Raw genomic sequence first — 27,019 nt, 5'->3', positions numbered from 1 at the left:
ACTTTATTTTAACAAAAAAATTAGTTTTAAAAATTACTCATTTGTTAAATAATAAAAGAGATTTTAAAATAATCCAAAGAACAATTTATTTATTTACAAAAATAATAAAAATTAGTACCTTTTTTTTTTGTTTACACCGAGCTGGGGATCGAACCCAGGACCTATAACGTACTACTCAAATCTCTCACCAATAGGACCTTTATGTAAAGAAATTAATTTTTATTATTAGGATTTTAAAATAATTATATTCAAATTAGAAGAGAATAATTATGAAAATTTGAAATATATATAAAGAAGTTTGATTTTTAAGTTTCCGAAACATATTTTAGAAATAATTTTATCAAACAAGTTTTTTCATTTTCTCTTTTCCAAAATAGTTTTTGAAAATAGAATTACCAAACTATTTTTTAAAATTGATTAAAAAAGAGTTTTTGAAAACTAAAAACAAAAACTCAATCAACCAAACCCTAAATTTTGGCCCTGCCAAAAGACAAAGAAACTATCGCCCAGGGCCCCCGCAAGTGGGCGGTGGGATTGGTCCCCTTGAATTAGTCGGTCCTAAGACCAGATACCAAATTTTTTTTAAAAAAAAAAAGAAACTATCGCCCAAAAGAAAAAAAATCATCATATGGTACTTTTGTTTTATTGGTAAAGTTATCTAACGGTTAGAATGTCGTACTTTTAATATATAAATAAAAGGGATGAATTAAATTACACCGGTGTAACATTCTCAAGTGTTATACCACTCAATAACGCTTTAATGAATACAAATTTTATAAAATCCACCGTTAGATTGAAAGTTTATATCATGTAGATTTTTGTAAAATTTAACTTAGATGATCTACATGATATAAACTTTCAATCCAACGGTGAATTTTGTAAAATTTGTATTTGTTAAAGCGTTATTGAGTGGTGTAACATTCCTGAAATGTTACACCGATGTAATTTGATCCCTCCCCATAAATAAATCTATTGTCATTCATTAATATTCTTTTTCTTTAAGGATTTTTTTCATGGCTATTACGAAAGGCTAAAATATAAATAAAAAATATATGATGAAGTTTTTAATGATAAAAATATTGAACTTTGATGATCAATACAAATATTAATAAATAAGTTGAGTGAGCTAATGGGATTCACAAGACTTATTGATTGGAGACATTTAATATTAATTCGAATTTTATAAAAAGGCCTTTTGCAACTCTAAGTGTTAAAATTTTTTTACTAACAAAGCATTAAAAAAATTTCTTATAAAGCATTCGAAAACATTTCATTAATTTATGATATACAATATAAGAAATACATGGCTAAAACGTCCATGTTTATTTATGTTTTGATCATCTTTCTTTCGCTCTTTCTTGTTGAATCCGTTGGTAATACAAGTATGTCATTTTTCACACCATATCTTATACACAAATATTATATAACCTCTTAGTAACTTTTCTTTTTTTTTTTTTTTTGAACATGCTAACTTTCCTTTTTCTTATTTGACAATGTAGGTAAATTGCCCTGCAAATCTTCAAGTGATTGTCCAAAATCGGAAGGTCGCAATATTTGGACGTGTCTGAACGAATATTGTGAGTTAATAAAGTTTATATATATCTTTTAGGATATAACGATTAATAAAATCTCATGAGCTTGTTTAATCTAATGGCCAATTTTATGTGATAATTTTCCCCATAGATTAATTGTTTATCAATTGAAGCACCAACCAATTGTGAAAAAAAAAAATTAAAAAAAAATAAGAGACCAAAATTGTAGATTTTATGAAAGAGAAGGACCAAAATACCATTTAAGTAACAAAGGCTTCCATTCTCTGGTCGGACGTCGTCGCAGAGAGATTAATTGTTTCTTCTAGCAGAGGCTTGCATTCTCCGATTATATTTTCACTCTGCTTTCTTTTTTTGTCGGTTGTTTTTCCTAAATTATACTCCTTCTGTCTCAAAATATAAGGAAAAAAACTCTCTTAAAATTAAATGCAAACTGCATTTAATTTACTCTCTTATCTTATTCATAATCAATAACCAATAAAAATTATTTTTATATTTTCCTATGCAACTATTAAAAAAAATATATAAAAAAAATATATTTCAAATTATTATATTTTTATTTTTATTAATAAGTATATTTTTTATATTTTTTTCTCTTATAATTTATGTGTGGGAACTGATTTTGTATTTTTTTTCCAGGTGTGAGATATAATGTGGGGCATATTCCTAGATAAGTATTGCTAACTCATGTCGGTAACTATCCTTACAACAGATGCACCTCTATTATAAGAGAATCCATTCTCCTATTATAATAATAATGTAACAACATGTGTTATATTTATTTTTATTTTTTTGTGAAGTATTTCAATGGATAGATTCACACATTTAAATGTCGAAAATAAGGAATTCGAGATTCAAACACCGGCTACTACACACTACAAGGTAGTTTTTGTCAACGGCTTGTAACAAAAAAAGGCGCTGGCAAAAATCAAATTTCTTGTAGTAACAATAATATTTCTGATAGCTACCATTTGAGCTACACTTATGAGACAATATGTATTATATTTATAATTTATAATAATAATAATAATATTTTCATGAAGCAATTTGAATAATAGTATACTCGTCCATCTCAAAATATAAGTAAAAGTGAGTTAAAAAAACTTGATGTATTTGGTTAAAGATTTGGACCAAATACATTTATTTTTGTTGACCAACTTTTACTTATATTTTGGGACGGAGAAGTACTTTGTTAGTCCTTTTTTACCTTTTTTAACTTAGTATGTTAATATTAGGTAAAATTATGGGACCAATAAAAAGAGTGTAATATGTGAATGTATGATTTAATTCAATTGTATTGGTTATTGATTGATTTCCTTACAAGAATCATACATGGTATAAGACCTATCACCATCCAAATCTCAATTTTATCTCTTTTATAATTCTTTTGCATATTTTGTAAGAGAAATGATAATAACAAACTCTCAAACACACTCTTTGGAGCACACTCTCAACCATTGGTCCACGTGTTAAATTTTTCAAATCTCTTAATAAGTAAATTCGTTCTTATTTTCTTCTTATAAAAAACAAGTTAACCTTTAAATTTCTTCTTATAAAAATAAAAATAAAAAAAATAAAAAAGATTTTTTCTAGTAACACCCCTAATTTATCCACCCACACCCCAAAAAGACTAAAATATCCCTATTTTAAAATTGGCTTAAATATCACATTCGTCCCTGTATGTACGCGCTTTTTTGGTTTTAGTCCATGTGTCATTTTTTTTGTTTTAATCCCTGTATGTGTAAATCTTGTTGATTTTCGTCCCTCCCATTAAAAAACGACTGCATTTATAGCCAATTGGTACTCCCTCAGTCGCAAATTATAAGAGAAAAAATAAAAATCACGCTTATTAAAAAAAAGTAAAACATGATAATTTTAAATATGTTTTGTGGGTTTTTTTTTGGAAAAAGTTGTATGGGAATGTGTAAAAAAAATTTATTGGTTGTTGTTTATTGAGAAATGGAGAGAAAGAAAAAAATTAAATGTAATTTGTATTTAATTTTATAAAATTAAGGAAAAAACATTTTTGAAAATGATTTTTCCCTTATGTTTTTGGATAAAAAAAAAGTTTTTTCCCTTATAATTTGGGACGGAGGTAGTAGCTAATTAGCTATCAATTAGCTACAAACTGGAGGGACGAAAATCAACGAGATTTACACATACATGGACTAAAACCAAAAAAAATATGATACAGTGACTAAAACCAAAAAAGTGCGTACATACATGAACGAATATAATATTTAAACCTTTAAAATTTAATTCTCCCACGCCCCTTCTTCTTCGTCTCTTTTTTAAAACAACAAATTAATGGCAATAGGTAAAAGCAAAAGATGGTAAGCTTTTCCTCTCAGTGAATGGGCGAAGATGGATAGAGCTGGGTATACGGACCAAGGTCCGCGGGCCGACCCGTTTAACCCGCAGCCCGCACGGACTTAAGACCAAATTTTTTTGGCCCGTTTACATTTTTGCCCGTGTGGGTTGGACCGTTAAAACCGCGGGTTATGCGGGTTAAATCCGCGGGTTCGCGGGTTAGCCCGTGGTCCGCCTTCTTTTTTTTTTATATAATTAATTACAAAATTTATCAGATATAAATAACTTGGTCCATGTCCAAATTCAACTTTTTTAACCACAAAAAAAAAAAACTTAGTCTAAACCCTAATTATAAAAAGCAACAACACACTCCAATTTTAATCAAGTAGACAACAACACAAAACATTAGGATTCAGGCATGTTCTTATACTTATAATCTTTTGTTCTTTTTCACTATATATCTTTTAATTACTTTGTCTTAGCTGTATATACATTTGCTAGTATTTAAAAGATTAATGTCCAAATGGGTAGTTATTTTTCTTGGGGGTATTTTCCGCTATTATGTTTTGAATAATTTGGTTACCTTGATGTGATTTAGTTAAGTTGAATCTGTTAATTTTTTATGCTTTTTTGGGTACATGTAGAAAGTTTTTCTCACTAAAATGGACGGTACAAAAATGACGATAAGAATCAGTTGAATTTAATTTTAGTTGCATTATTTACAAAGAGAAGATAGATAAACTCAATGATATCACAAACTTTATTTATTTTTATTTGTTAGTTACAATTTATATGTTATAACATAAAATTATTAATAATATATTTTTTTAAGCTTTCATTATATCAATATTTTATTAATTTAGTTTATTTTTTTGAAAAAAGTGATTTTTTATTTTTTTTTGGTAATAGTCCGCGGGTTAACTGTTTAACCCGCGGGCTTATGCGGACCGGACTCGGACTTAATATTATAACTCGTTTATATTTGCCGACGGGCTTGTTCGCCCCGTTTAATATGTGGGTTTATGCGGGGCGGGTTAAACGGGGCGGGCTAGCCCGCATACCCAGCTCTAGATAAGAGCAACTCCAACGGTGGATTTTTCACCCAATCCGCGAGCATGGAGGTGGGGTATCTTGACATTGTCATCATTTGAGTTATGCCAACTGAGGATGCGTGCTATGGAACACTATTTCAAAGTTGCATTCAATTAAATAATAATAATAATATTTTCATGAAGCAGTTTGAATAATAGTATATTTTGTTAGTCCTTTTTTACCTTTTCAACTTAGTACGTTAATGTGAGGTAAAATTGTGGGACACAATTTTAGTTTTTTAAAGTTGTACTATTGGAGTAAAAAAAAGATGAGTTTCTTTAAGATGATGTGGTAATGTGGAACCCACTCAAACAACCAACTACCAAGGATGAGTTGTATTGCACCATTGGAGATGCTTCTCTTTTACATAACAATCGCCACATAACAACTTGGTGAATTATACTAGATAGGTACTACTTCTTTGGTAGATACATATCACTGCCACATATCAAGATTTTCACAAAATTTGCAGAGTGCTATTTTTTGAGATTTTTTTCATATGTGAACCTGAACTTAAATTTTTAAGACACGAACGTGAATTTGATTTCACGTACGTACATTCACTGACACACCCAAAAAACAAAATGAAAAGTAAGAATAATGGTGGTATTGTTATTAAATTTAAAATAAATTTGGGTGTAACTAGGTATTTTTGGAGTGTTACTAGAAAAAATCAAAATAAAATCCTGATTTATCCCCTACATCGTTAATTAGATCAGTCGCATGTTCATTTGGATCCTACAAATCAAAAACGCAAACCAACAAAACTTGTGAAAATATATAGCATTATAACGATATTTTATTTTAGGGTGTTGAATTAACATTTCATTGTTGTACAAATTGGACATATTCAGAATAATAAACCAAATATTTATATAAGTAATCAAATAAAGAATAACATAAAACTAAGAATAGATATCATAGAAACGTATCTTTATTGATTTCGTCAACCGCAACATAAGCAACCATAAACTTTTAAACCAACCATGAATGACCTGCAAAATAGTGAACCATGGAACAGGTCCTTAAGGATTTATCCACCTCATAAACATAAATCCTCTATGATTCAACAGGTCCTTCCCGAATTTGAATCATATCTGAGGTAACAGAACTGACAATGATTAATTTGTAACAGGTTGATGTTAAAATTCAGAGCCACAATATGTGAGGGAAGGAAACAACGAAACTATTTTTTTGAGAATGAATGAATTTATCGGTCTGCACAACTCTTTTGTATCTTTGTTTCATTGCTCTATTGATGTGCAGGTTAGAAAAAGCCTTTTGTTGAAAGTGAAAGACGTGTGAGTGATGAAGCATCGGTTGGGAGTTGGGACTTTAACATGGGTTGTGGTGGTGATAATAAAGATTGAATTTTGGGTTGAAATAAGGGAAGATGAGATTTTATTTTGCCATATTACGCATTTTCTCGCTAATCCTACGAAATTATAAAAATACACATGTCCACTACTTATGTTAGAAGTCCCACATTGGCTAGAGATATGACAAAGATAACTTTTATAAGTGTAGTCTAAACCTTAACTCTCAAGCTAACTTTTGTGGTTGAGTATAGGCCTCTAAAATTCTAATATGTTATCAGAGTCTCTCCAAGATCCGTTCGTTGGGCCACACGTTATTGGGCCACCCACCATTTATATCCACGCACCAAGCCCAATAGTGCTGGGCGTGAGGGGGTGTGTTAAGAAATCTCACATCGGATGTGAGATGACCTGTGTAAGGGTTTATAAGTAAGAGGCAGTCCTCATCTTACAAGCCGGTTTTGTAAAGTTGAGTTATGCCCAATATAAAATCTGACAACTTAAGTAGTGGAACACTCTACTAGATTTATTTTTTTTATAATATCCGCTACTTAAATAGCAGACGATATTTTTTAAAAATTTCTCATTGGTGGATATCTCTGCCACAAACTTTTTACTTTCTTTTTTTACTTATGTTTCAAACTTTTTAGCGGATAAATCCGCTAATATGTATATCATATCTTTTTCTTATTTTTATATTCCTGATAAAGTTACAGGCGAATTTGTATTACTTTGTTGCGGATTTTTCTTGTAGTAATTGATTTTTAATTTTGTTAGTAAATGAAGATTTTCTTGTAGTGACCGTTGGATTGAAAATTTACATTGTATAGTTTATTTATAATTTTTTTTAAAGAAATTGAAAATTATTTGATATATTATGAGACCATCAAGATTAACGATATTGGCCCCGTTTGGATTAGCTTATTTTTGAGCTTATGCAAACAACTTATGCAATTTTTATGTGGTATTATAAGTTTGTCAAGGTAGTTTATGATGAAATAGCTTATAAAAATACAATTTTCACTAGTGTGAACTTATAAAATAGTATAAAACATAATTTATATTGCATAAGCTCAAAAATAAGCTAATCCAAACGGGGCCATTAAATAGAAACCAATAAATCGTTAATAACATATCAAATGACTTTCAAATTCTTTTATAAAAATTATGGATGATTTATATTATAAACATTCAATCTAACGGTAAATTTTGTAAAATTCGTAATCCTTATAATATTATTCGTACACCATTTAAATCATCTTCATGCTCCAAACAAAAACAAAGTCTTATTTTCAAAATAAAAAATGGGGTTAAATAAGTAAATGATCCCTATAATTTTTCAAAATTTCGTTTTTAGTTCATAAAGATTTTTTTCGCACTTTTTGGTCACTAAAAAATTTTCTATCACAACTTTCGGTCTCTACTTTAAATCAAACTCTTGTATACATTCAAATTTTTGAATGGTTTTTTGTATCCATGTTTATAATATTATAAGAACATCTGATAAAAATTTAGAACTTTTCAACATAAGATGAATTTTTATGTGTAAAAATCTATAAAAAAATCATATTTAATTCATCTTTTGTTAAAAAAATTTAAACTTTTGCAAGAAAGATATATAGAGACCATTTTTTTATTTACATAATAGAGACCATTTTTTTATTTAACCCTTTAAATTACTCTTTTTTGTGTTTTTTTTTTAGAGTTTAATTGTTGTGTACCGTCAATGTAAAGATTCTTTACACATGCCTTCAATGATGTGGCAAATCATTTAATGAACGTGACACATCATGTGTTTTTAAATATCATATATGATATGTTGGTATATTATTGGACCCATTTTACATGCATATAAATTAATTTTTTTTTATGAGATTTAAATTACTCTTTCTAATACAAATTCCCCAAACAAAGTCTTATTTTCAAAATAAAAAACATTATTGTGTGTGGTTGGGATTATTTTTCTCGAAACCGATTCTCGCTACTATATAAATAAAAAATAAACTTGATCCATTTTTCCTTCTCAAATTTCTATCGCATTCATTCACCGCAATATTTTCCCACTCGTTCTTTCTCTTTTTCCATTTTCCTCTTCTCAAGACTCAGGTATTTTCACTATTCAATTCTCCTTGTTACTTTCTTATTTCTTTTTTCTTAATTTTGTTATTTATTACTAGGAATGAGGATTTTCTTTGATACCTAGATTTTTTTATTTAATGTAGGATTTGTAATTTAGGGATTTGATGATTATTTTCTTGTATTTTAACTTAGGATAATTTAGGTTTCAATTGTTGAATGATTTTGTTTGAATGTAGTTTAAAAAAATTGAAATTTGTGTTCTTTTAATTTTTTGGTTCTTTAGCAATTAGGTGATGGAAGGGGCTAATCATGTTTTCTTTGTGTTCAATTTGTTAGGTTTATTTATCCTTATTTTCATGAATTTGTAGATTTGTTGTATCAAGTACATATAAGATCACCGGCCCGACTTTAGTTACATCGCGGCTGAACTCTGGATTACCTGTCCCCTTCCCTTGGGAACCAGAATTAATACCAAAAAAATACATATAAGATCACATTTGAATACATAGTCTATAAACTATAAGTTAATGATATTTTTAGTGATTTAATGCACGAACATGTTTGTGTCCTCTCTAGAAAAGGAACCATCTATGCGCGAACATCCCACCATCTCTGGTTCTCATTCCCGACCATGTTTGTGTCCTCTCTAGAAAAGGAAGAAGAAAGAATGGCACAGTGTTGCTGTTGATAGAGGTAGGCGGCGGGAGAGAAAAGAAAGTTAGGGTTTCATTTCGGTTGAGAGAAGGGTATTGGGCTATTTTAGGCTTAAATCATTTGTATTATTCTTTTACTGTTGTGTTTTGTTCTACATTAACATTGGTTTGGGCTGAGTTTTATTCACAAAGGCCCAATAATAAGTGAAGTAAATATTGATGAATTAATTTTTAATATTCCGTAACTATATTAAATTAAATATTTTCTTTATAAAATCAATTAATATAAAATTTCTTAACTGTAAATAATTTTCTTATTTCCTTAAATTAACTATATTTTAATGCATAAGAGTTAATTTAGTTTATGTAATGTCGGTGTAGTTTTTTAATTTTGGTAGGGTCTTACAATCCTGGTTGCAATCTTGCTAGCCCCCTCCCTGTCCTACGTAATTATTTGTGTAGGATCTCACAATTCTAGTTGCAATTGTACGTTTTGCGATCATGCTACTACACTCCTCCCGTTCTAAGTCAAGATCTCGATCTTGACAGCATTGCTTGCAACTGTGATATGACTTATGAGAATATCAAGGGAATCAGATTATGTATTTTCTTGCTCTGATGTTTCTTTTCATGACTATTGAATTATTGAGGATCGGGTGGGGTAATAGTAATTTTTCTGTTTGGGATGAATCATAGCAAGACCTGAGACTGAAGTTCATTGCTAGAACAGGGAAGATCATAGTTGTAGTCAAATGTGCATCCATTTATAATAAGCAATTGATCTAGTTGTGAGGAGTGTAGAATCTACAATTAAGCATTGAAAATCTTCAATTTTACTAACTTTATGTGTTGTAACTTATAAGTATATATGTATTAGTATAATTTAAGATTGGTAGAAACTTACCATCCGTGTTATGATCGTATACCCTCCTCCCGATCTTAGGGTAGGATCTCAAGTTTAACAACTTTGGTGTATATATGAAGTAGATGGCTGTAACGTATATGACTGAGACCTCATGTTTAACAACTTCGGTGTATATATGAAGTAGATGGCTGTAACGTATATGGCTGAGACCTCACGTTTAACAACTTTGGTGTATATATGAAGTAGATGGCTGTAATGTATATGGCTGAGACCTCATGTTTAACAACTTTGGTGTATATATGAAGTAGATGGCTGGAACGTATATGACTGAGACCTCATGTTATTTCTGTTGTTAATGTAAAATCATTCATGAAATCTTCGTCTAAAAGCTTAACGTTCTGGAAGAGTTGGGTCAATATGCAAGGACAATGAGGGTTTATTGTTTCTCAATATTTTGTGGATTTTATCATTTTGAACTGGTAGTGGCATGTCATAATATGGGGAATTAGGATCATCCATAGTTTTATTATAGAAAAGGGCAACCTTCCATAAAGCTTCCAACCTTCCATCATGGTAGGGTCTAGAAAAGGATTGGACCCACTGCAAATGGCTAAGTCTCTTAATTACTGAAGAGGATCTTAATCCTATTTTGGGGGGAACTTAGTCTCTTAATTACTGCATATTTCCTCTGTATAGTAAAAATCTGTGTAAAAAAGTGTTTCATATGTTTTTGTAGTGCATTCAAGTATAATATAGATATCGAAATGTCTTTTGGCACAACTCATCCCTGACTTGGAGTATATTTGATTTTTTCCAGTGCTTAGTGGTTGATTACATCATAAGGACTTTGCTTATTACAAGTTACCAAGGGCAAGTTTCATGTCTGAGTTTGACACAAACATCCCAACAACTTTTGGTGAGTGTTTAATCTCTTAAATTCGTCTATTCATGGTATTTAAAAAACCATTTAAGATTGATACCATATATTCAACAATTTCTTGTCAACAAATTTAGCATTGGTTGCTGATGTGGTATGATAATTTGATTAGACCCCTTTGCTGAGGCAAATGCTGAGGACTCAGGTGCCGGGACAAAAGAATATGTTCATGTCCGTGTACAGCAGCGTAACGGAAGGAAAAGCTTAACAACTGTTCAAGGGTTAAAGAAAGAGTACAGCTATAGCAAGATACTCAAGGATCTGAAGAAAGAATTCTGCTGTAATGGTACTGTTGTCGAGGACCCTGAGTTGGGCCAGGTTTGTCTTCTGTTCTTCATATGTAAAGTTAATGTACTATGCAATAATTTATTTTGCAATCAAAGATAAAACTATAGAGTCGAATTTTTTATTACCTTTTTGAGCATATGGTCTTTCTCATTTAATTTGATTCAGTGTGTTAGGTTCTATGGTGGCAAAAATTGATTTTAGTTAAAATTGAATTCAAAGTAAAATAATTGGATCCCTTCACGTGAAAGTGAATTCAACCATAATTCTATGTAAAAATCATGTTTGAAGACAAACTACAAATGCTAACTTCAAGTTAGAATGAATTTTAGAGGCAAAGTCATTTTTTATTGAGAACCTCAAACATGCCAAAACAATATGTAGTCTTCAAAATCAGTTGTGGCTCTCCCGAAAGTGAATCCTGTACATAATTTCTTCTCATTTTTATCACGAAAGCCTAAAGGTCAATTTTGTATGGATGCAGGTCATACAACTTCAGGGAGATCAAAGGAAGAATGTTTCTACTTTCCTTGTGCAGGTATGCATCATGTCCCATATAATGTGTCTAATGTTCTATTATGAAATGGTGTTATATTCTCTAAATATTTTTATTCTGGTTGTAACAGGCGAGAATCGTAAAAAAGGAGAATATCAAGATTCATGGTTTCTAAGACTAATCAAAAGTGTGCAAAATTTAGCTACATGTTAAATATTTACCATGCAGACTACAGTCAGTATCATCTGAATTCAAGAAATCAGTCATAGCAACATATTGTGGTTAAAAGTTTCATACAATCTTATCTACTACTCTCTTTACATATTTTGGATTAGTATTTGCTAGGTTATGATAAGGATTAATGTCTACCTATATTGTGGTTAAAATTTTCTTACTAAAACGAAATAAAACATTTAAGTTAAAATACAATTATATTGTTTATCAAAACATTTAACTTGTTTTTTTGTGTAAAAAAAAAAACATTTAACTTCAATTTTAAACAATTCAGATTTGAAGTTAAACTAAAGAACTGATTGCAAAGTAAAATAAAAAAGAGAAGAGAAAAAAGACACGTAGTATTTTTATATTGATTCACCATCAAACCGATCAACTAATTCAGTCCACCCTTCAAGGACGCATTTGCCTTCTAAACCTAGGAAGGGCTTAAATCATTAAGCATCCTAATTAAAATACCAAAATATAACCATATCCTAGGGCTTAAATCATTGTTGGTTTTATTTATCTTGAGACTTTTTTTTTTGACAAAAACAAAATGATATTTATTCATTCAAATTGATATAATACATCAAATACAACCACATATTCAACATCGCTAAAATCATAAAGGATGAATCTGCGAACAAACTCACAGCATCCAAGTTAATAATATACAACGGAAAATTGCCTACAACATATAATATAATAAAATTAAAGTCACCGGAATATCCATGTCTCTGGATCTGCAACGTTGATGCCCAAATCATTGATCGAATCTGTAATTGACTGAAGCCAATATTTCAATAGAAATCAAGTGAACACCGCAACAATATGGGAAATCAAAAAGCGACACACAAAAGCACAAAAGAAAAGACTTCATCTGAAGATCACTTATTTATCTCGAGACTTTTATTCACCGGTATTATGAAAATATTATCGTAGTAATAATTTTTTTTGAAATGTGTGTTAGTAAAATGTATTTACTCCTATAATTATTAATATCACAAGAAAAAGTAAATATAGTATTTAGATTTGTAACAAAAACATATAGTATTTAGATTTTTAATGATAAATTAAATAGGGAGGTTTTTATAAAGAAATCATTATTGTAGGTGAAATTTTGTAAAATGTTTTATAAATAGAGATAGAAGACGGAGTAAAAATAATATCATTTATCAACAAATTTAATACTACATTTAATTTCCATGATTTATTTAAAGATGTCTTCTATAAGGTTAGAGGTAGTATTACCAAATCGATAAAAAAAAAATGATTCTTTATAAAAAAATTAAAAAATTCTTTCCAGAATTTATCTATAGTATTTTTCAGTGAACTTAAGTTTATCCCGGTGAAACACTTGATATCATTGATGGGTTGACTACGAGAGTTACTACTTACAAAGGTTGCCATGTATCATCATTATTATTACTATATCTTTATATAAATAAATAAATAAATGTGAGAGGTCTAGTCCTTCGTGACCTTTGTGACTGAATCCTGACTGAATGGCTAGAAAGAGCTTTGATACTTGCTGTGGCGTTTTTTTCTAGGGAGTTGCTGGCACGTGAATTGGTTTGTGTTCATTGGCCGTTTCAAGATGTATAGGCTTACACAAGTAACACAACACTTTTTTTTACTATTTGGTTTCACGTCCATACACATATTCGTTGGATAGTGTATGTGGTGTGTGCGCATTTACTTTAGTTTTGTAGACCACTTTTATTGTAATTGCATGATCTGTATGTCCGTTTGGGTTAATTATATGGTTTGATTTATTTTCCTCAGTCTTTTAATTTCTTTTAATTTTATTTTATTTTATTTTAATCTATACGAGTGTTGCAATGGTTTGCCATTTGCACACTCTTTGCCTTAAAAAAAATGAGAGGTTCATGTGTCAAAAACAATGTGAGATGATCTATACAATTTAGTTGACAGATACAAAAATTGATGAGGCATTTTTCCATGTTGGACATGTGTATATATCATAACACCGATACATATAATTATATGTATATTGAACTAAGTCATTTTCTTAAATTAATATTGACAAATCAGTGTCATGTTGTGTATGGTATTCGTATTTGCTATATATATCCGCATTTCATAGGCAAATCCACTAATTTATAGTGGCCCAAGTTCAAATCATGGATTCTATGTAACTCTATTTAAAATGTACAAGTTTTGCAACTAAATTATTATAAAATAAAAAAAAAAAAGTAACAGTGATCATCTAACATATTCCCAAGATTTATCATTGATGGGTTGACGGCAAGAGTTAGGTTTCCTTTTATCATCAATTATTATCTTCAACTAAATAAATAAATGTGAGAGGTTTCATATATACAACTCACTTGATAGCTACAAAAACTTATAAAGTACAAACACTTTTTAGATGATATATATTATCGTGTCGGATATGTGTCGGTATAAGATATTGGTATAACATCGGTATATATATGATGTTACAATGAACTATATCATTTTCTCAAATTAATGATGATATCGACGTCAGTGTTCATATTATGTCAATTTCCATATTTCATTGGCAAAAACACTGATTTATAATAGCCTAAGTTTAAATCAGGAATTTTTGTAACAAAAACAAAAAAAAAAATCAGAAATTCTACGCAACTTTACATTTAAAATATACTTCATTCGTCCCAAAATATAAGAACTAGTTTGACTACTGCACGTATGTCAACGCACAATTTTAATCATTAATATCTTTAATTGTTTATTAGTAAAAATTATAAAAACTTGATATTTTGAAAATATTCATCAAAATAAATCAAACAAGATCTTATATGTTAATATTTGTTAAAAATAATATAAAACCATTGATATGACTCTATCTTAACACCTTAAGGTTTTGGGATAATCGGTTATTTGACATGGTATCAGAGCCTCTATGATTAAGTGGTCTGGATTTCGATCCCCGCTCCCCTCACTTTCTAATTAAAAAAGTGGAATTTAAGCATACGGTAGGTGAGCCTATGCATTATTCACGCTTCAAGCCCAAGTGGGCTCTTGCGTGATGGGGCGTGTTAAAAATAATATAAAATCATTGATATGACTCTATCCTAACACCTTAAGATTTTGGGATAATATGGTCAAAGCAAGATAAGTTAATAGTGTCATTTAGTCAAAGTAGGTCTTATATTTTGAGACGGATGGAGTATAAGTCTATCCACTAAATTATTATTAAAAAATATAATAAATGTGACAATGAGCATCTAACATATTCCCAAGATTTGTCATGATCCACAAAAATGCACTTATCCAACTACACACTCATTGCCCAACTACCAAGCAAAGTTAGAGGGCAACAGTCTACCATGTGTTCAGCTACCCATCTTCCCTCTATTTTACTTTCTACACCCCCTTTTCCACTTCCTTAATTCAATTCTATACTAGTAATAAGCTTCTAGAATACTAATTGCACACTTGCACTGCCTTATTATATTAGGAATTGACTTGCTATTATAGTCCTATATATTACCACTCAATCATTTCCTTATTATGCAAATTAACAACATTTTTAATCACCCACATCTTTATTATAAAAAGAAAAGAGAGAAAATATAGAAACTTAATTCATTACTCTTTTTAATTTGCTATTGCAATGGCTGACACAGAATCCTCCTCTAACAATGTTTCAGCTGATTCTAGAGGTACCCTTTTAGAATGCATGCCTTTTTATATCATGATTCATGGTTATTGATTTGAGATATTGCAAACTCTTATTTTATTTTATTTTTAAAAGTTTTTTTAGTTGTTTTTTTAAGTCAAATTAATTTTACACAATTTATAATTGCAGATCAAAAATCTAGCCAAGATTCAAAACTTGAATTTTCTGCGGATGAGGAAATCCTTATTACTATGGTTTATAATCTGGTTGGGGAGAAGTTAGTATCCTTCAAAATCTATTTTGCAAATTCTTATCAACACATGATACAAAATATTACGCACTTTGCTGATGAATAATTTTCGCTAAGAAATTTGGCTGACTACTTTTAGTAGGGTTTTCCCGCAAGGGTCACAACTAAATGTTTTATTCATCCACACGATCCAACCATGAGGATGGAAAAAAAAAAGTTGACAGGAGGGAAAATCGTACAAAAAGTGGTCAGTCACATTACTGACGAAAATTATTAATCGGTGCATACTTTGTATTAATAACAGTTAAAAAAATAGAGGATTAAGGTTAAGCCATGATTACTATTAGAATTTTTTTTTTTTTTTTTAATATATGTTTTATGTTATAGGTGGTCATTGATTGCTGGAAGAATTCCTGGAAGAACAGCAGAAGAAATAGAAAAGTATTGGAATTCAAGATACTCTACTAGCGAATGAATGCCAGATAAGAATGAATCAAGAAAATAATTTATGAGTGATTTTGAAGGATATGAAATGAAAATTGATTTTTTTATTATTATGAATCAAGAAATGAATCTTACAATTCTATTTCGTATTTTAATTTTAATTATATTATCCACTTTGTTCGTGTAAGAGCAAGTTCACTACTTTGTACTACGTACCTGCTGTTCTTATTATAGTAGAACTTTTGAAAGAAGAAAAAAAAATGTTTTAGTAGTTTGATGGTTATGAACTTTAAAATAAATAACTGAGAGTTATGTTAGCAGAGAAATCAATCGAGTAACTCATGATCATGTTCAGGCAACTCGTTCTTTTGCTAAACCTCGGGTCTTTGATTATTATCCGTCTTATATTGAAACTATTATCATGAATGAAATTCACTAAGTTTGCTGGTGTAAAAATAATAATAATAAATAAGTTAGAGTGTTTGAAATTCGAATTATGACTTTATATATATATATATATTCGAAGTCCGGTAAACAATTAGATATAAGTGGGAAGAAATTGAATAGACGACGACATGGATGTGGTGTCAGGGAGATTAGTTAGATCTAATTTTTTTACTATCTTTCAACAATCGGAAACGACAACCTTGTTCTCAAGACAGCGAATGACGACGATAGGGAAAAAACACTTGTCGGAACTAGTGTTAGCAGACAAATCAATCGAGTAACTCATGATCTTGCTCAGGCAACTCGTTCTTTTGCTAGACCTCAGATTTTTGATTATTATCCGCCTTATATTGAAACTATTATCATGAATGAAATTCACTAGGTTTGCTTGTGTAAAAATAATAATAATAATAATAATAATAATAATAATAATAATAATAATAATAATAATAAATAAGTTAGAGTGTTTGAAATTCAAATTCTGACTTCATATATATATTCGAAGTCCAGTAAACAATTAGATATAAGTAGGAAGAAATTGAATAGACGACGACATGGATGTGGTGTAAGGTAGATTAGTTAGATCTAATTTTTTTACTATCCTTCAACAATCGGAAACAACAACCTTGTTCTCAAGACAGTGAACGACGACGATAGGGAAAAAACACCTGCCGGAACTAGTGTCGGTAAGCGAAGAAGAAGAATGCCAAAGGAACACGATTCTGAGAATAAAATGTTTGGTTGGATGTGACATGACTCACAATATATAGTATTTTAATCTCAACCATCCATTTTTATTCCCGGAACTAGTATTTTAATTCTCTGTATCATCAAACTTTGCATTGACTTTTTATTTTTCCACATATAAGAGAGGAGTTCTATCCAATGAAAATGAAAATAATTATAACATACTAATTATAATTTTTTATATTATAAAAATATACAATGAGCATTAGCTTTATTAAAATATTATGTACCAAAAAAATTATTGATTTAATAACTTTGCAATAAAAGTGCACAATAATTTTATTTGTTTTTTTAATAATTTTATAAAAAAATTCTAAAAACTTTATTTTATATTTGCTATGTTGACCTTAAATATTAAATAAAAATTGGCGGACTTTGCACTAGTTTTTTTTTTTTTTTGATAAGTAAATTTGAATTATAAAGGAGTACAAGGGGTACTCAAACCCTTACAATTCAATACGAAACAATTATATACTTTGTAAAATGCAATAGGGTTAGAACACCAATCCGAAAAAGAATAGGTAGACTTGCGTCCTGCTCTTCCGCTAAACCATATCCATGAAATCGCCGTAATATTATCAACCAATGTAGGAACAACCGCCACCTCCCCTCGAAATATAATATTGTTCCGCAATTTCCATATGCACCAATAAGTAGTCATCCATATCAAATATCTAATTCGCCCACCTTTTTTTGACTTGACAAGATCACCACATTTAAGAAAATGGTTCAACCCTTCCTCACCAAAAGGAAAACCACAGCCCATCCATTTGAATACTGCATTCCACACCACTTGAGTGAATTTACATCTATAGAAAAGATGAGAACAAGTCTCTACATATTGAAAACAGAACACACATGTAAATTCATGAGGGTTTGTAATAATACCTTTAGATGCTAAAGCATCCCGCGTTGGTAATTTCTCCAATAATAATCTCCACCCGAATACACTCACTTTTGAGGGCACATCAGTTTTCCACATCTTTTGAATGGCCTCCAGCAACCTTGGATTAGTTGTTTCATCCGTACCAATTTGTGCGAGTAAATTATAACAAGAATTGACTGAAAACATACCTTCAGGTCCAACAATCCACCGCCATCTGTCAGCACAAATTGGATTCAAATTAACATCCATAAGTAGCTCCTTCAACATATTCAGATCCTGTTGTTCCGAATACGTTAAAGCATCACGCCATTCCCATTGCCATATCATTCCCTCCCTGCCACTTAACAATATGTCTGCAACCATAACATGCTGCCTCAATTCTTTTACAAAAAGATTAGAAAATAAATCTCCAAACGAAGTATTACCGCACCACTTTGCATTCCAAAAACTGATCTCAGTGCCATTACCCACCACACAGCTAATATTTGAGCGAAACCAATCGGGCATGATGGACTCTCCCACACTTATCACGTCCCTCCACCATAATGAGTCCTTTGAACCATTAGAAATTGGAGCTCTACTCAACAAAACAGAAGACAAAGGACCGTAACGGTGATGTAGCAAAGCAGACCACATTGCCTCTTTTTCATTGATACCCCTCCATTTTCACTTACTAAGAAGCGCTATATTGAAAAGTTCCAAATTTTTTACCCCTAATCCACCATGATCTTTAGTGCGACATACTTGCTCCCATTTTACCCAACACAGCTTTTTATCTTCTAGACCGCCACCCCATAAGAAATTCCTTTGAATCCGCACCAATTGTTGAAGGACACATTTTGGAGCTTTGAAAAAAGATAGAAAATACAATGGTATACTTGCCAACACCGAATTAATTAACGTAATTCTACCACCATATGACAATTGTCGACCACTCCAACTACTTAATCTCTTCGACATAGCATCCACCACCGGTCTCCAAGTCTCTCTACGCCGAGGATTAGCGCCCACTGGGATGCCTAGAAATTTGAAAGGAATACTTTCTGAGCTGCAAGATAAGAAAGAGGAACCAGCCGATAGAAACCGTTCATCGACGTTTATACCGTATAACTTACTCTTGACGAAATTGATCTTCAAGCCTGACACCATTTCAAAGCCTCTCAAAACAGATTTAATAGTCCATAAATTGTTCCAAGAGCCTTCCCCTACCAAGATCGTATCATCCGCAAATTGAAGTATCTGGAATTGAATCGAATCACTTACTTTGTAACCTTGAAATTTACCAATTTCTACCGCTCTTTTAACCATGCCTATCAAACCTTCAGTGACAATAAGAAACAAGAAAGGAGATAACGGATCACCTTGGCGTAAGCCTTTGCATACTCTGAAATCTTCGGTCGGGCTACCATTAACTAAAACCGACATGGAACTGTTGAAAATGCATGCCCGAATCCACTTCATCCACCCTTCCACGAATCCCATTGTGATCATCATACGCTCCAAAAAAGACCAATTAATAGTGTCATATGCCTTTTCGTAATCTACCTTGAAGAACATGCAACTGTCCTTTCTCCGCTTAGCTAAATCAATAATCTCATTTAGCACAACAACACCATCTAAAATCTGTCTACCGGGTAAAAAAGCTGACTGAAAATGGGAAATTAATTTTCCCAGCACCCTTTTCAATCTTGAAGCCATCAACTTTGACAGAATTTTGTAGAGGCAACCGATAAGACAAATAGGTCTATACTCAGATAAAGATTGGGGATGGTCATTCTTAGGGATAAGAGTTGGAAAGGATGATGTTAAAGCTTTGGGCAAAGTAGCATTGACATAGAATTCTCCCAAAAATTCCATAATATCCGATTTCACCGTTGACCATCACGACTTTAAAAAATTAAAATTGAAACCATCGGGTCCCGACTTTTATTCCCATCACAACTCCAAATGATATCCTTAACTTCTTCTTCCGAGAAAGGTACGTACCAGCAAAGAATCGTTGTCTGCTTCAGATAAAGTATTGAAATTAAGACCATTTAGGAAAGGCCTGTTATTCCATTCCTCTGAGATAAAAGTTGAGAAATGATCCTTCACTGCTGCTTTGATCTCATCCACCCCTTGTAACCAATCGTCTCCCTTTTTCAGAATTGCTAACCGATTTCTTCTCCTTCTTCCTTTGATGCTAGCATGAAAAAACCGAGAATTTGAATCTCCTTCTTGAACCCACTTCACCCTTGATTTTTGTTTAATCAAACTCTCCTTGTAATTGAGCTGATCCCAAAACTTCTGATTGATCAACTTAGTACTACTTGAATTTGTATTCAGCCCCCCACTAGCTAGCATTCCCTCCATATCATTCAAATCCTTCACTGTTTTCTCAATGTTTAAATCTAGTAAACCAAAAACCTCCCTATTCCACACTTTCAAACCCTCTTTCAACATATCTCTCTAATTAACAAGCACGCACCCCCTTCTTTTAAATTCTAGTTTTCTCTTTTTCTTCATCCAATAAAGTAGGGTGATTTTATTATAAAAAAAAAAAAGTAGGGTGATTTTAAAATCAATTTTTTATCCAAAATCTTCCTCTAAATTGTTTTTTCTTTCCGTTTCATTCCAATAAGTGATTTTACATATATTTTAACATATACTTTTTTTTTCTTCGTGATTTCATCGTCTTAGTGCGATACGCTGTGTTGGTCGTCATTTTGTTGCGGCGTTATTTTGTTTTCTCGCCTTGGTGCAATATTTGTTAGATTCAAATTGACAACTTTGTTTCAACTTGGTGCATATTCAATTAATGACTTTGACGTCGTCAGTGTTTGCAAACTCAGAGACGTGAATACTCTGAGCATTTCAATTTCGGCATATTTGTAAACATTTTATTATTATATACTATTAACGTATGTGTTGTAAGTTTGTTCGCAAATTCATCATTTTTAATTTTTGACGATTTTGAATTTATATTATTCAAAGAATGAATTTTGTTTTTAGTGGAAAAGTAGCTCGCTTGTTAACATTTTCATAAAAATAAATATGGGCCTATTGAAACAACAATAACAAATGGGGAAAAAACACGACCTCCTCGAAATGCTAAAAGTGTCCATTGTTTATCATCATCCTTACCTTTTCTATTCTATTCAGGACCACTTCCTCTTCATATGTTAGTAATCCAATTTCTTCATAGTCTTCCTTCTCATTGAATGATTGATTATTATCCTAAAAAAGATGATTGATTATATCCTAAAAAATAATGTTGTGAATCCCTAGAAAACAATATAGTGGACCATGTTCATGTTATACTATTACTAGTATATCATTTCGTTATACTAGTAGTAGTTCCTTTCAACATTAGTCCCATACTTTTTTTGAGATGTTTTTATATCATTTTTACATTCAACAAACTAAACTCCAAATTGAAGACAATAACAGATTCCAACCGATCCAGATAAGAAGTTTCGTGAATGTATACCAAAATACTACTTGATATGAGAGTTGAATTGGAAAAAATGAAAACAATAATTCCTCCCTTTGTCCCTTAATTAACACTAGTAATACACTGCGCTGTCTCATTTTATAAGAGTTAATTTGACTAAATGATACTATTTATTTATTTTGTTTTGACCATATTTTTTTAATAATATATAGATATAAATATTAGCATATAAGATCTTGTTTGATTCGTTTTGATGAGTATTTTTAAAATATCAAGTTTTTATAATTTTTACTCATAGAGAATTAAAGATATTAGCGATCAAAATTGTGCGTTGGCATACATGCATTAGTCAAACTAGCTATTATATTTTAGGACGGAGGGAGTAATAGTTACCGGATCTATATCCTTAATTAAGCATAATTCAATTGATAGGGATATCACTTTTTATATCTATAAGCCAAAGTTCAAACTCGAAATCTCACACTTATTTATTTCAAAAAATGAATTTCTAATTACTAAACTATTTGTACCGTAAAAAAAAACTACTAAACTATTTGATCAAATTTCTCTTTGTAAACCAAACGGGCTCAAAATTACTAACAGAACATCCTCACATTTTCAATATTAACACTGACTCTATCATAGAGTAAAATTCACGAGTCTTATCACTTAAAAATAGATATCACTAAATATGAAATAAAATTCTCAAATGCAAGTCAATATAATTTCTCTATTAAATTACTTTCTCGGTGAACATAATAAAATTGGTAGAACATCACATTATATATGTACGGATTAAAATTTGAATATGAAATTCTCACTTATTCATCTCGAGAGGTGAATTTCTAACCATCAAACTATTTGAGAAAATAAAACTTTCTTACATATTATGAAATATGATGGGACATGTTATCGAATATTTGTCCCTCCATGTTGATCTCACATCAGTAGCCTTATATTAGAGACCAAATTTTCCGTAAAAAAAAGATCTCTCGTGGATTTTTCAAGTAATTAATTCATGTACAATTGTAGTTACCAAGAAATTTATCTAAGATGTGTAATAGGTAAATCGGCTCCTAGTGGTTTGGCGTTGATGTGAGATCGATCTCAATGTGACATGTCACGTGTGGTATGGGACTTTCATTGCTTTATCTTGTGGTTAAGAGTTCCATCACTGACGATCTTGTGCATGGAAAAACTTCAGTTATGATATGAAGAAAATCACATCGTACGCTCTACAAGTTTATCGATAACGATTAATATTCACATCTAAACGGTGGTTAAAATTTTGTAAATATACCATATACCCAAACTGTCAAAACAAACACTAGTAACTCAAAAATGAAATTTCTTTATTGGTTTAGTCAAAGTAGTTTTTGTGCCCATAGGGAAATATAACATGGAGCAGACAGACAATGAAAAAATAATGTTCGTAGTAGTGGTAATTTTATTAGTATGATTTCACACTCATTTTTGTGCCCATAGGACTAACTAAACGTAGTAGTGGTAATAGTGTGAAATCATACTAATAAAATGAAAGATATATGACAAAAATGTGATAAATGAACTTAAAGATAATTGCCACCACCAATCCACCATACGTACCAGTAAATGTATCTTTCAAGTGCCATGTTTCATAATTTTCCCTTTGAAAAATAATCAAAGATAATATTTAACAATGACAAGATAAAATATTTATTGGTATTTGTTTGTTTCTTCTATCCATAATGTTATCTAATTTACCATTCTTACAATAGCGTAATGAACAAAGCTATATAAATTGAGGAACTTGAACAATGTTTTTGCATGAGCTTCTCTTAGTAACATCTACCAAAAATAAAAGGATAGTGTTATGACCATGGCTTCATCACTTTTTGTGCCTTCATCTGTAAGCTCAATACCTTGCACTCTTGTTTTGTTTATTATTACTTTTTATTATTTTCCTTCTCATTTCTTGAACTTCTAATAAGAATATTTATTGAATTAGTTCTAATTTTGTGTTAATTATTAATTCCATGTTCAGAATGTTTATGTTCTGTTTCATTTCATATATAAATTAAAAAGCTACCACTTTACCAAAAAAAAAAAAAAAAAGCTACCATGCTTTCGAATTTTGGCGAATATTCTTATTATGCATGTTTTGAAAGAAAATGAATGCAACTTCGCCTAAAAAACTACACATATTTCTAGAAGTATATATGCTTCTAAATGGTAGGAATAACATTTTATGTTGTAACTATGTCACGCAATTATAACTGTCAGTCGTTCGATTAAAATGAATGACTGAGATTGGTTTACTTTATAAATCTGAGTTGAAATATAAATCATTCAATCTTAAATCAACGATTGAGATTAATTACTGCATTAAACTGTGTGAAAATCCTATAGCAGTCGATCTCAATCCCTAGATATCATAATTTCCTTGAAATTGTACTTTTTAAATGGCACAAAAAATTCTTTTATTTCGAATGTGTTAGTCCCAAGTCATGTTGAGGGTAGGTAAAGTTCCTTCATTTTTCAGCTACACTATTGGGCTGAATAGTAATTATTTCATATAATGTACATGTTTGGGCTATGAATCTGTAGCACATGGTTTTCTTAGAAATATTTTCTATTAGTTGCTCATTAATTAGAGTCGGGGATGAAAAATATATAGAATATAGTTTAAGATTTTTCATTCAAGGAGAATGTCGTATTTATGTGGACCTCGGACTGACATTATTAGTAGTCTTTATACAACACCGACACTTCAAATTGAATGGGTATTACATGTTGACACTATCATGACACTGACACAAGTTTTCATTCGATCAGTTTTATTTGTCTAAATCGTTATCAATGTCTACGTGTCAGTGTCTACAACAATATCGGTACTTCATAACTTAATTAACCAAACTTGTATGAATGAACACAGACAATGGAAGAAGAAGCCAGATTCGAATCCGAAGTAGCCGAGGTACAAGCATGGTGGAACTCAGAGAGGTTCAGACTAACCCAAAGACCATACTCAGCAAAAGATGTAGTTTCTCTAAGAGGAAACCTAAGACAAACCTATGCTTCAAATGAGTTATCCAAAAAGCTATGGAGACTTCTCAAAACACACCAAACAAACAGAACAGCATCAAGAACATTTGGTGCACTTGATCCAGTTCAAGTTACTCAAATGGCAAAACACTTGGACACAATTTACGTCTCAGGTTGGCAATGTTCATCCACACACACAACAACCAATGAACCTGGTCCTGATCTTGCCGATTATCCTTACGACACTGTCCCGAACAAAGTTGAACATCTTTTCTTTGCTCAACAATATCATGACAGAAAACAAAGAGAAGCGAGGATGAGTATGAGTCGGGAAGAACGAGCAAGGACGCCGTTTATTGATTATTTGAGGCCAATTATAGCTGATGGTGACACTGGCTTTGGCGGCACGACAGCTACTGTTAAGCTTTGTAAGCTTTTTGTCGAACGCGGTGCTGCGGGAATTCACATTGAGGATCAATCTTCTGTGACGAAAAAATGCGGTCACATGGCCGGGAAAGTTTTGGTTGCAATAAGTGAACATATTAATAGGCTTGTTGCTGCTAGGCTTCAATTTGATGTTATGGGTGTTGAAACTGTTTTGGTTGCTAGAACCGATGCCGTTGCTGCTAATCTTATTCAATCCAATATTGATACAAGGGACCATCAATTTATTTTGGGCGTGACGAATCCAAATTTGAAGGGAAAGAGTTTGGCAACAGTTATGGCAAAGGGATTTGCGGCCGGAAAGAATGGAGCTGAGCTTCAGGCATTGGAGGATCATTGGTTGTCGAATGCGCAATTGAAGACTTTCTCGGAAGCGGTTATAGATGCAATTAAGAATCAAAATGTTAATGAGGATGAGAAAAGGAGGAAGTTGAATGAGTGGATGCATTTTTCGAGTTACGAGAAGTGTCTTTCCATTGAGGAAGGTAGAGAAATAGCTGAGAGATTTGGTGTGAGAAATCTCTTTTGGGATTGGGACTTACCTAGAACTAGAGAAGGGTTTTATAGGTTTAAGGGATCTGTTACCGCAGCTATTGTTCGCGGTTGTGCTTTCGCGCCACACGCTGATCTTATATGGATGGAAACAGCGAGTCCGAATGTGGTTGAGTGCACACAATTTTCTGAAGGTATGAGATCAAAATGGCCACAAATGATGCTTGGTTACAATCTTTCGCCGTCTTTTAATTGGGATGCTTCTGGTATGAGTGATGTGGAAATGAAAGATTTCATTCCTAAGATAGCTCAATTAGGGTATGTTTGGCAGTTCATAACTGTTGGTGGTTTGCACTCTAATGCATTAATCACTTCAACATTTGCAAAGGATTTTGCGAATCGAGGAATGTTAGCTTATGTCGAAAGGATTCAGAGAGAGGAGAGGAACAATGGTGTTGATACACTTGCTCATCAGAAATGGGCTGGTGCTAATTACTACGATCGGTACCTTAAAACTATCCAGGGAGGTGTCGCGTCAACCGCTGCAATGGGAAAAGGTAAGATTGTAAGAATGTAAATGTGGTATTGTGGTACCATCGCGATCCTTGATATTACAAAGAATCGCAATAAAATGTGGCTAATGTCAATGTGGGATCAATCATGGTCACGTGGACGTCAAAAACCTTGATGTCGCACGGCCCATATCCTGGTCACGTAACATTTTTTGAAAACCTTGATTATAATGCTAATTTTTTTGGGATATTTTTTTTACCTTCTATGTTTGTTTTATAGGAGTAACTGAAGATCAATTTAAAGAAACATGGACTAGGCCAGGAGCAGTGGGCATTGATAGAGGAAATGGAAACATGGTGGTTGCTAAGGCCAGAATGTGAAAGAGCTATACTTTTGCTGAACTATGCTACTAAGTGATGAATTTGGGTGAAATTCCAATAATTTATCAATGTGTGTATTGGATTGGAATAAATGTGTAATATAATTAAATAGGCCATTAAATCATTGTCGTATTTTTTGGCTGCATAATTTCTATTATTTCCTACATTCTTCAAACTCTCAAGCCTTAATATGGGCAAGGTGGGAAAGAAGACTAGTAATATGTGTGTTTGTAATTTGTTTTACCCCTATTGTTTAAATATGGTTTACTTTGAGCATTTCTTTTATATTTTCTACTACATATACCACTTAAATTGAATAAATTAATGTACCAAAAAAATTTATATCAACTTAAAATGAAATTTGAGATATATATATATATATATATATATATATATATATATATATATATATATATATATATATATATATATATATAAAAAAAAACTTTAAAGTGAAAATGAAAATGCAAGAAATTAAGCAAGTATATATAAGTTGTAAAAATGGAAGAGTTGTGGACCTGGTAAAATAAAT

The 27,019-nt window shown here is 31.4% G+C and overlaps 3 protein-coding genes and 1 long non-coding RNA gene across 4 annotated transcripts; all 4 read left to right on the top strand.

Moving 5' to 3' along the window:
• Window positions 1-1,221: 1,221 nt before the first annotated feature.
• Window positions 1,222-2,500, top strand: LOC123920283. The gene is made up of 3 exons (XR_006813593.1): window positions 1,222-1,382; window positions 1,500-1,577; window positions 2,190-2,500. It is a non-coding gene; the product is annotated as an uncharacterized LOC123920283 (long non-coding RNA).
• Window positions 2,501-8,221: 5,721 nt separating this feature from the next.
• Window positions 8,222-11,907, top strand: LOC123920282 (protein translation factor SUI1 homolog). The gene is made up of 5 exons (XM_045972549.1): window positions 8,222-8,374; window positions 10,683-10,781; window positions 10,915-11,120; window positions 11,572-11,625; window positions 11,714-11,907. Exons 2-5 carry the CDS (start codon window positions 10,745-10,747, stop codon window positions 11,756-11,758), a joined length of 342 nt encoding a protein of 113 aa, XP_045828505.1. The 5' UTR covers window positions 8,222-8,374; window positions 10,683-10,744; the 3' UTR covers window positions 11,759-11,907.
• Window positions 11,908-15,112: 3,205 nt separating this feature from the next.
• On the top strand, window positions 15,113-16,308 carry LOC123920281 (MYB-like transcription factor ETC1). Its single transcript, XM_045972548.1, has 3 exons — window positions 15,113-15,470; window positions 15,617-15,704; window positions 16,065-16,308. The coding sequence occupies exons 1-3, from the start codon at window positions 15,422-15,424 to the stop codon at window positions 16,150-16,152; spliced, it is 225 nt and encodes a 74-aa protein (XP_045828504.1). The 5' UTR covers window positions 15,113-15,421; the 3' UTR covers window positions 16,153-16,308.
• A 7,150-nt stretch (window positions 16,309-23,458) lies between these two features.
• Window positions 23,459-26,727, top strand: LOC123920280 (isocitrate lyase 1). The gene is made up of 3 exons (XM_045972547.1): window positions 23,459-23,522; window positions 24,549-26,151; window positions 26,387-26,727. The coding sequence occupies exons 1-3, from the start codon at window positions 23,487-23,489 to the stop codon at window positions 26,485-26,487; spliced, it is 1,740 nt and encodes a 579-aa protein (XP_045828503.1). The 5' UTR covers window positions 23,459-23,486; the 3' UTR covers window positions 26,488-26,727.
• Window positions 26,728-27,019: the final 292 nt, after the last annotated feature.

This window comes from Trifolium pratense, linkage group LG4, assembly GCF_020283565.1.
Source record: "Trifolium pratense cultivar HEN17-A07 linkage group LG4, ARS_RC_1.1, whole genome shotgun sequence".
In the NCBI taxonomy this organism is placed as follows: Eukaryota; Viridiplantae; Streptophyta; class Magnoliopsida; order Fabales; family Fabaceae; genus Trifolium; species Trifolium pratense.
The sequence above is the reverse complement of the archived record's forward strand: the minus strand, read 5'-3'. Positions and strand labels throughout refer to the sequence as shown.

What these genes read in the sequence shown, in the direction of transcription:
- LOC123920280 (XM_045972547.1), top strand. Translation starts at nt 23,487, where the DNA reads ATGACCATGGCTTCATCACTTTTTGTGCCTTCATCT. An exon ending in CACTTTTTGTGCCTTCATCT is followed by an intron (nt 23,523 to 24,548) that starts GTAAGCTCAATA and finishes GAATGAACACAG; the next exon opens with ACAATGGAAGAAGAAGCCAG. An exon ending in AACCGCTGCAATGGGAAAAG is followed by an intron (nt 26,152 to 26,386) that starts GTAAGATTGTAA and finishes TTTGTTTTATAG; the next exon opens with GAGTAACTGAAGATCAATTT.
- LOC123920282 (XM_045972549.1), top strand. Translation starts at nt 10,745, where the DNA reads ATGTCTGAGTTTGACACAAACATCCCAACAACTTTTG. An exon ending in AGGACCCTGAGTTGGGCCAG is followed by an intron (nt 11,121 to 11,571) that starts GTTTGTCTTCTG and finishes GTATGGATGCAG; the next exon opens with GTCATACAACTTCAGGGAGA. An exon ending in TTTCTACTTTCCTTGTGCAG is followed by an intron (nt 11,626 to 11,713) that starts GTATGCATCATG and finishes TGGTTGTAACAG; the next exon opens with GCGAGAATCGTAAAAAAGGA.
- LOC123920281 (XM_045972548.1), top strand. Translation starts at nt 15,422, where the DNA reads ATGGCTGACACAGAATCCTCCTCTAACAATGTTTCAGCTGATTCTAGA. An exon ending in TGTTTCAGCTGATTCTAGAG is followed by an intron (nt 15,471 to 15,616) that starts GTACCCTTTTAG and finishes TTATAATTGCAG; the next exon opens with ATCAAAAATCTAGCCAAGAT. An exon ending in TATAATCTGGTTGGGGAGAA is followed by an intron (nt 15,705 to 16,064) that starts GTTAGTATCCTT and finishes TTTATGTTATAG; the next exon opens with GTGGTCATTGATTGCTGGAA.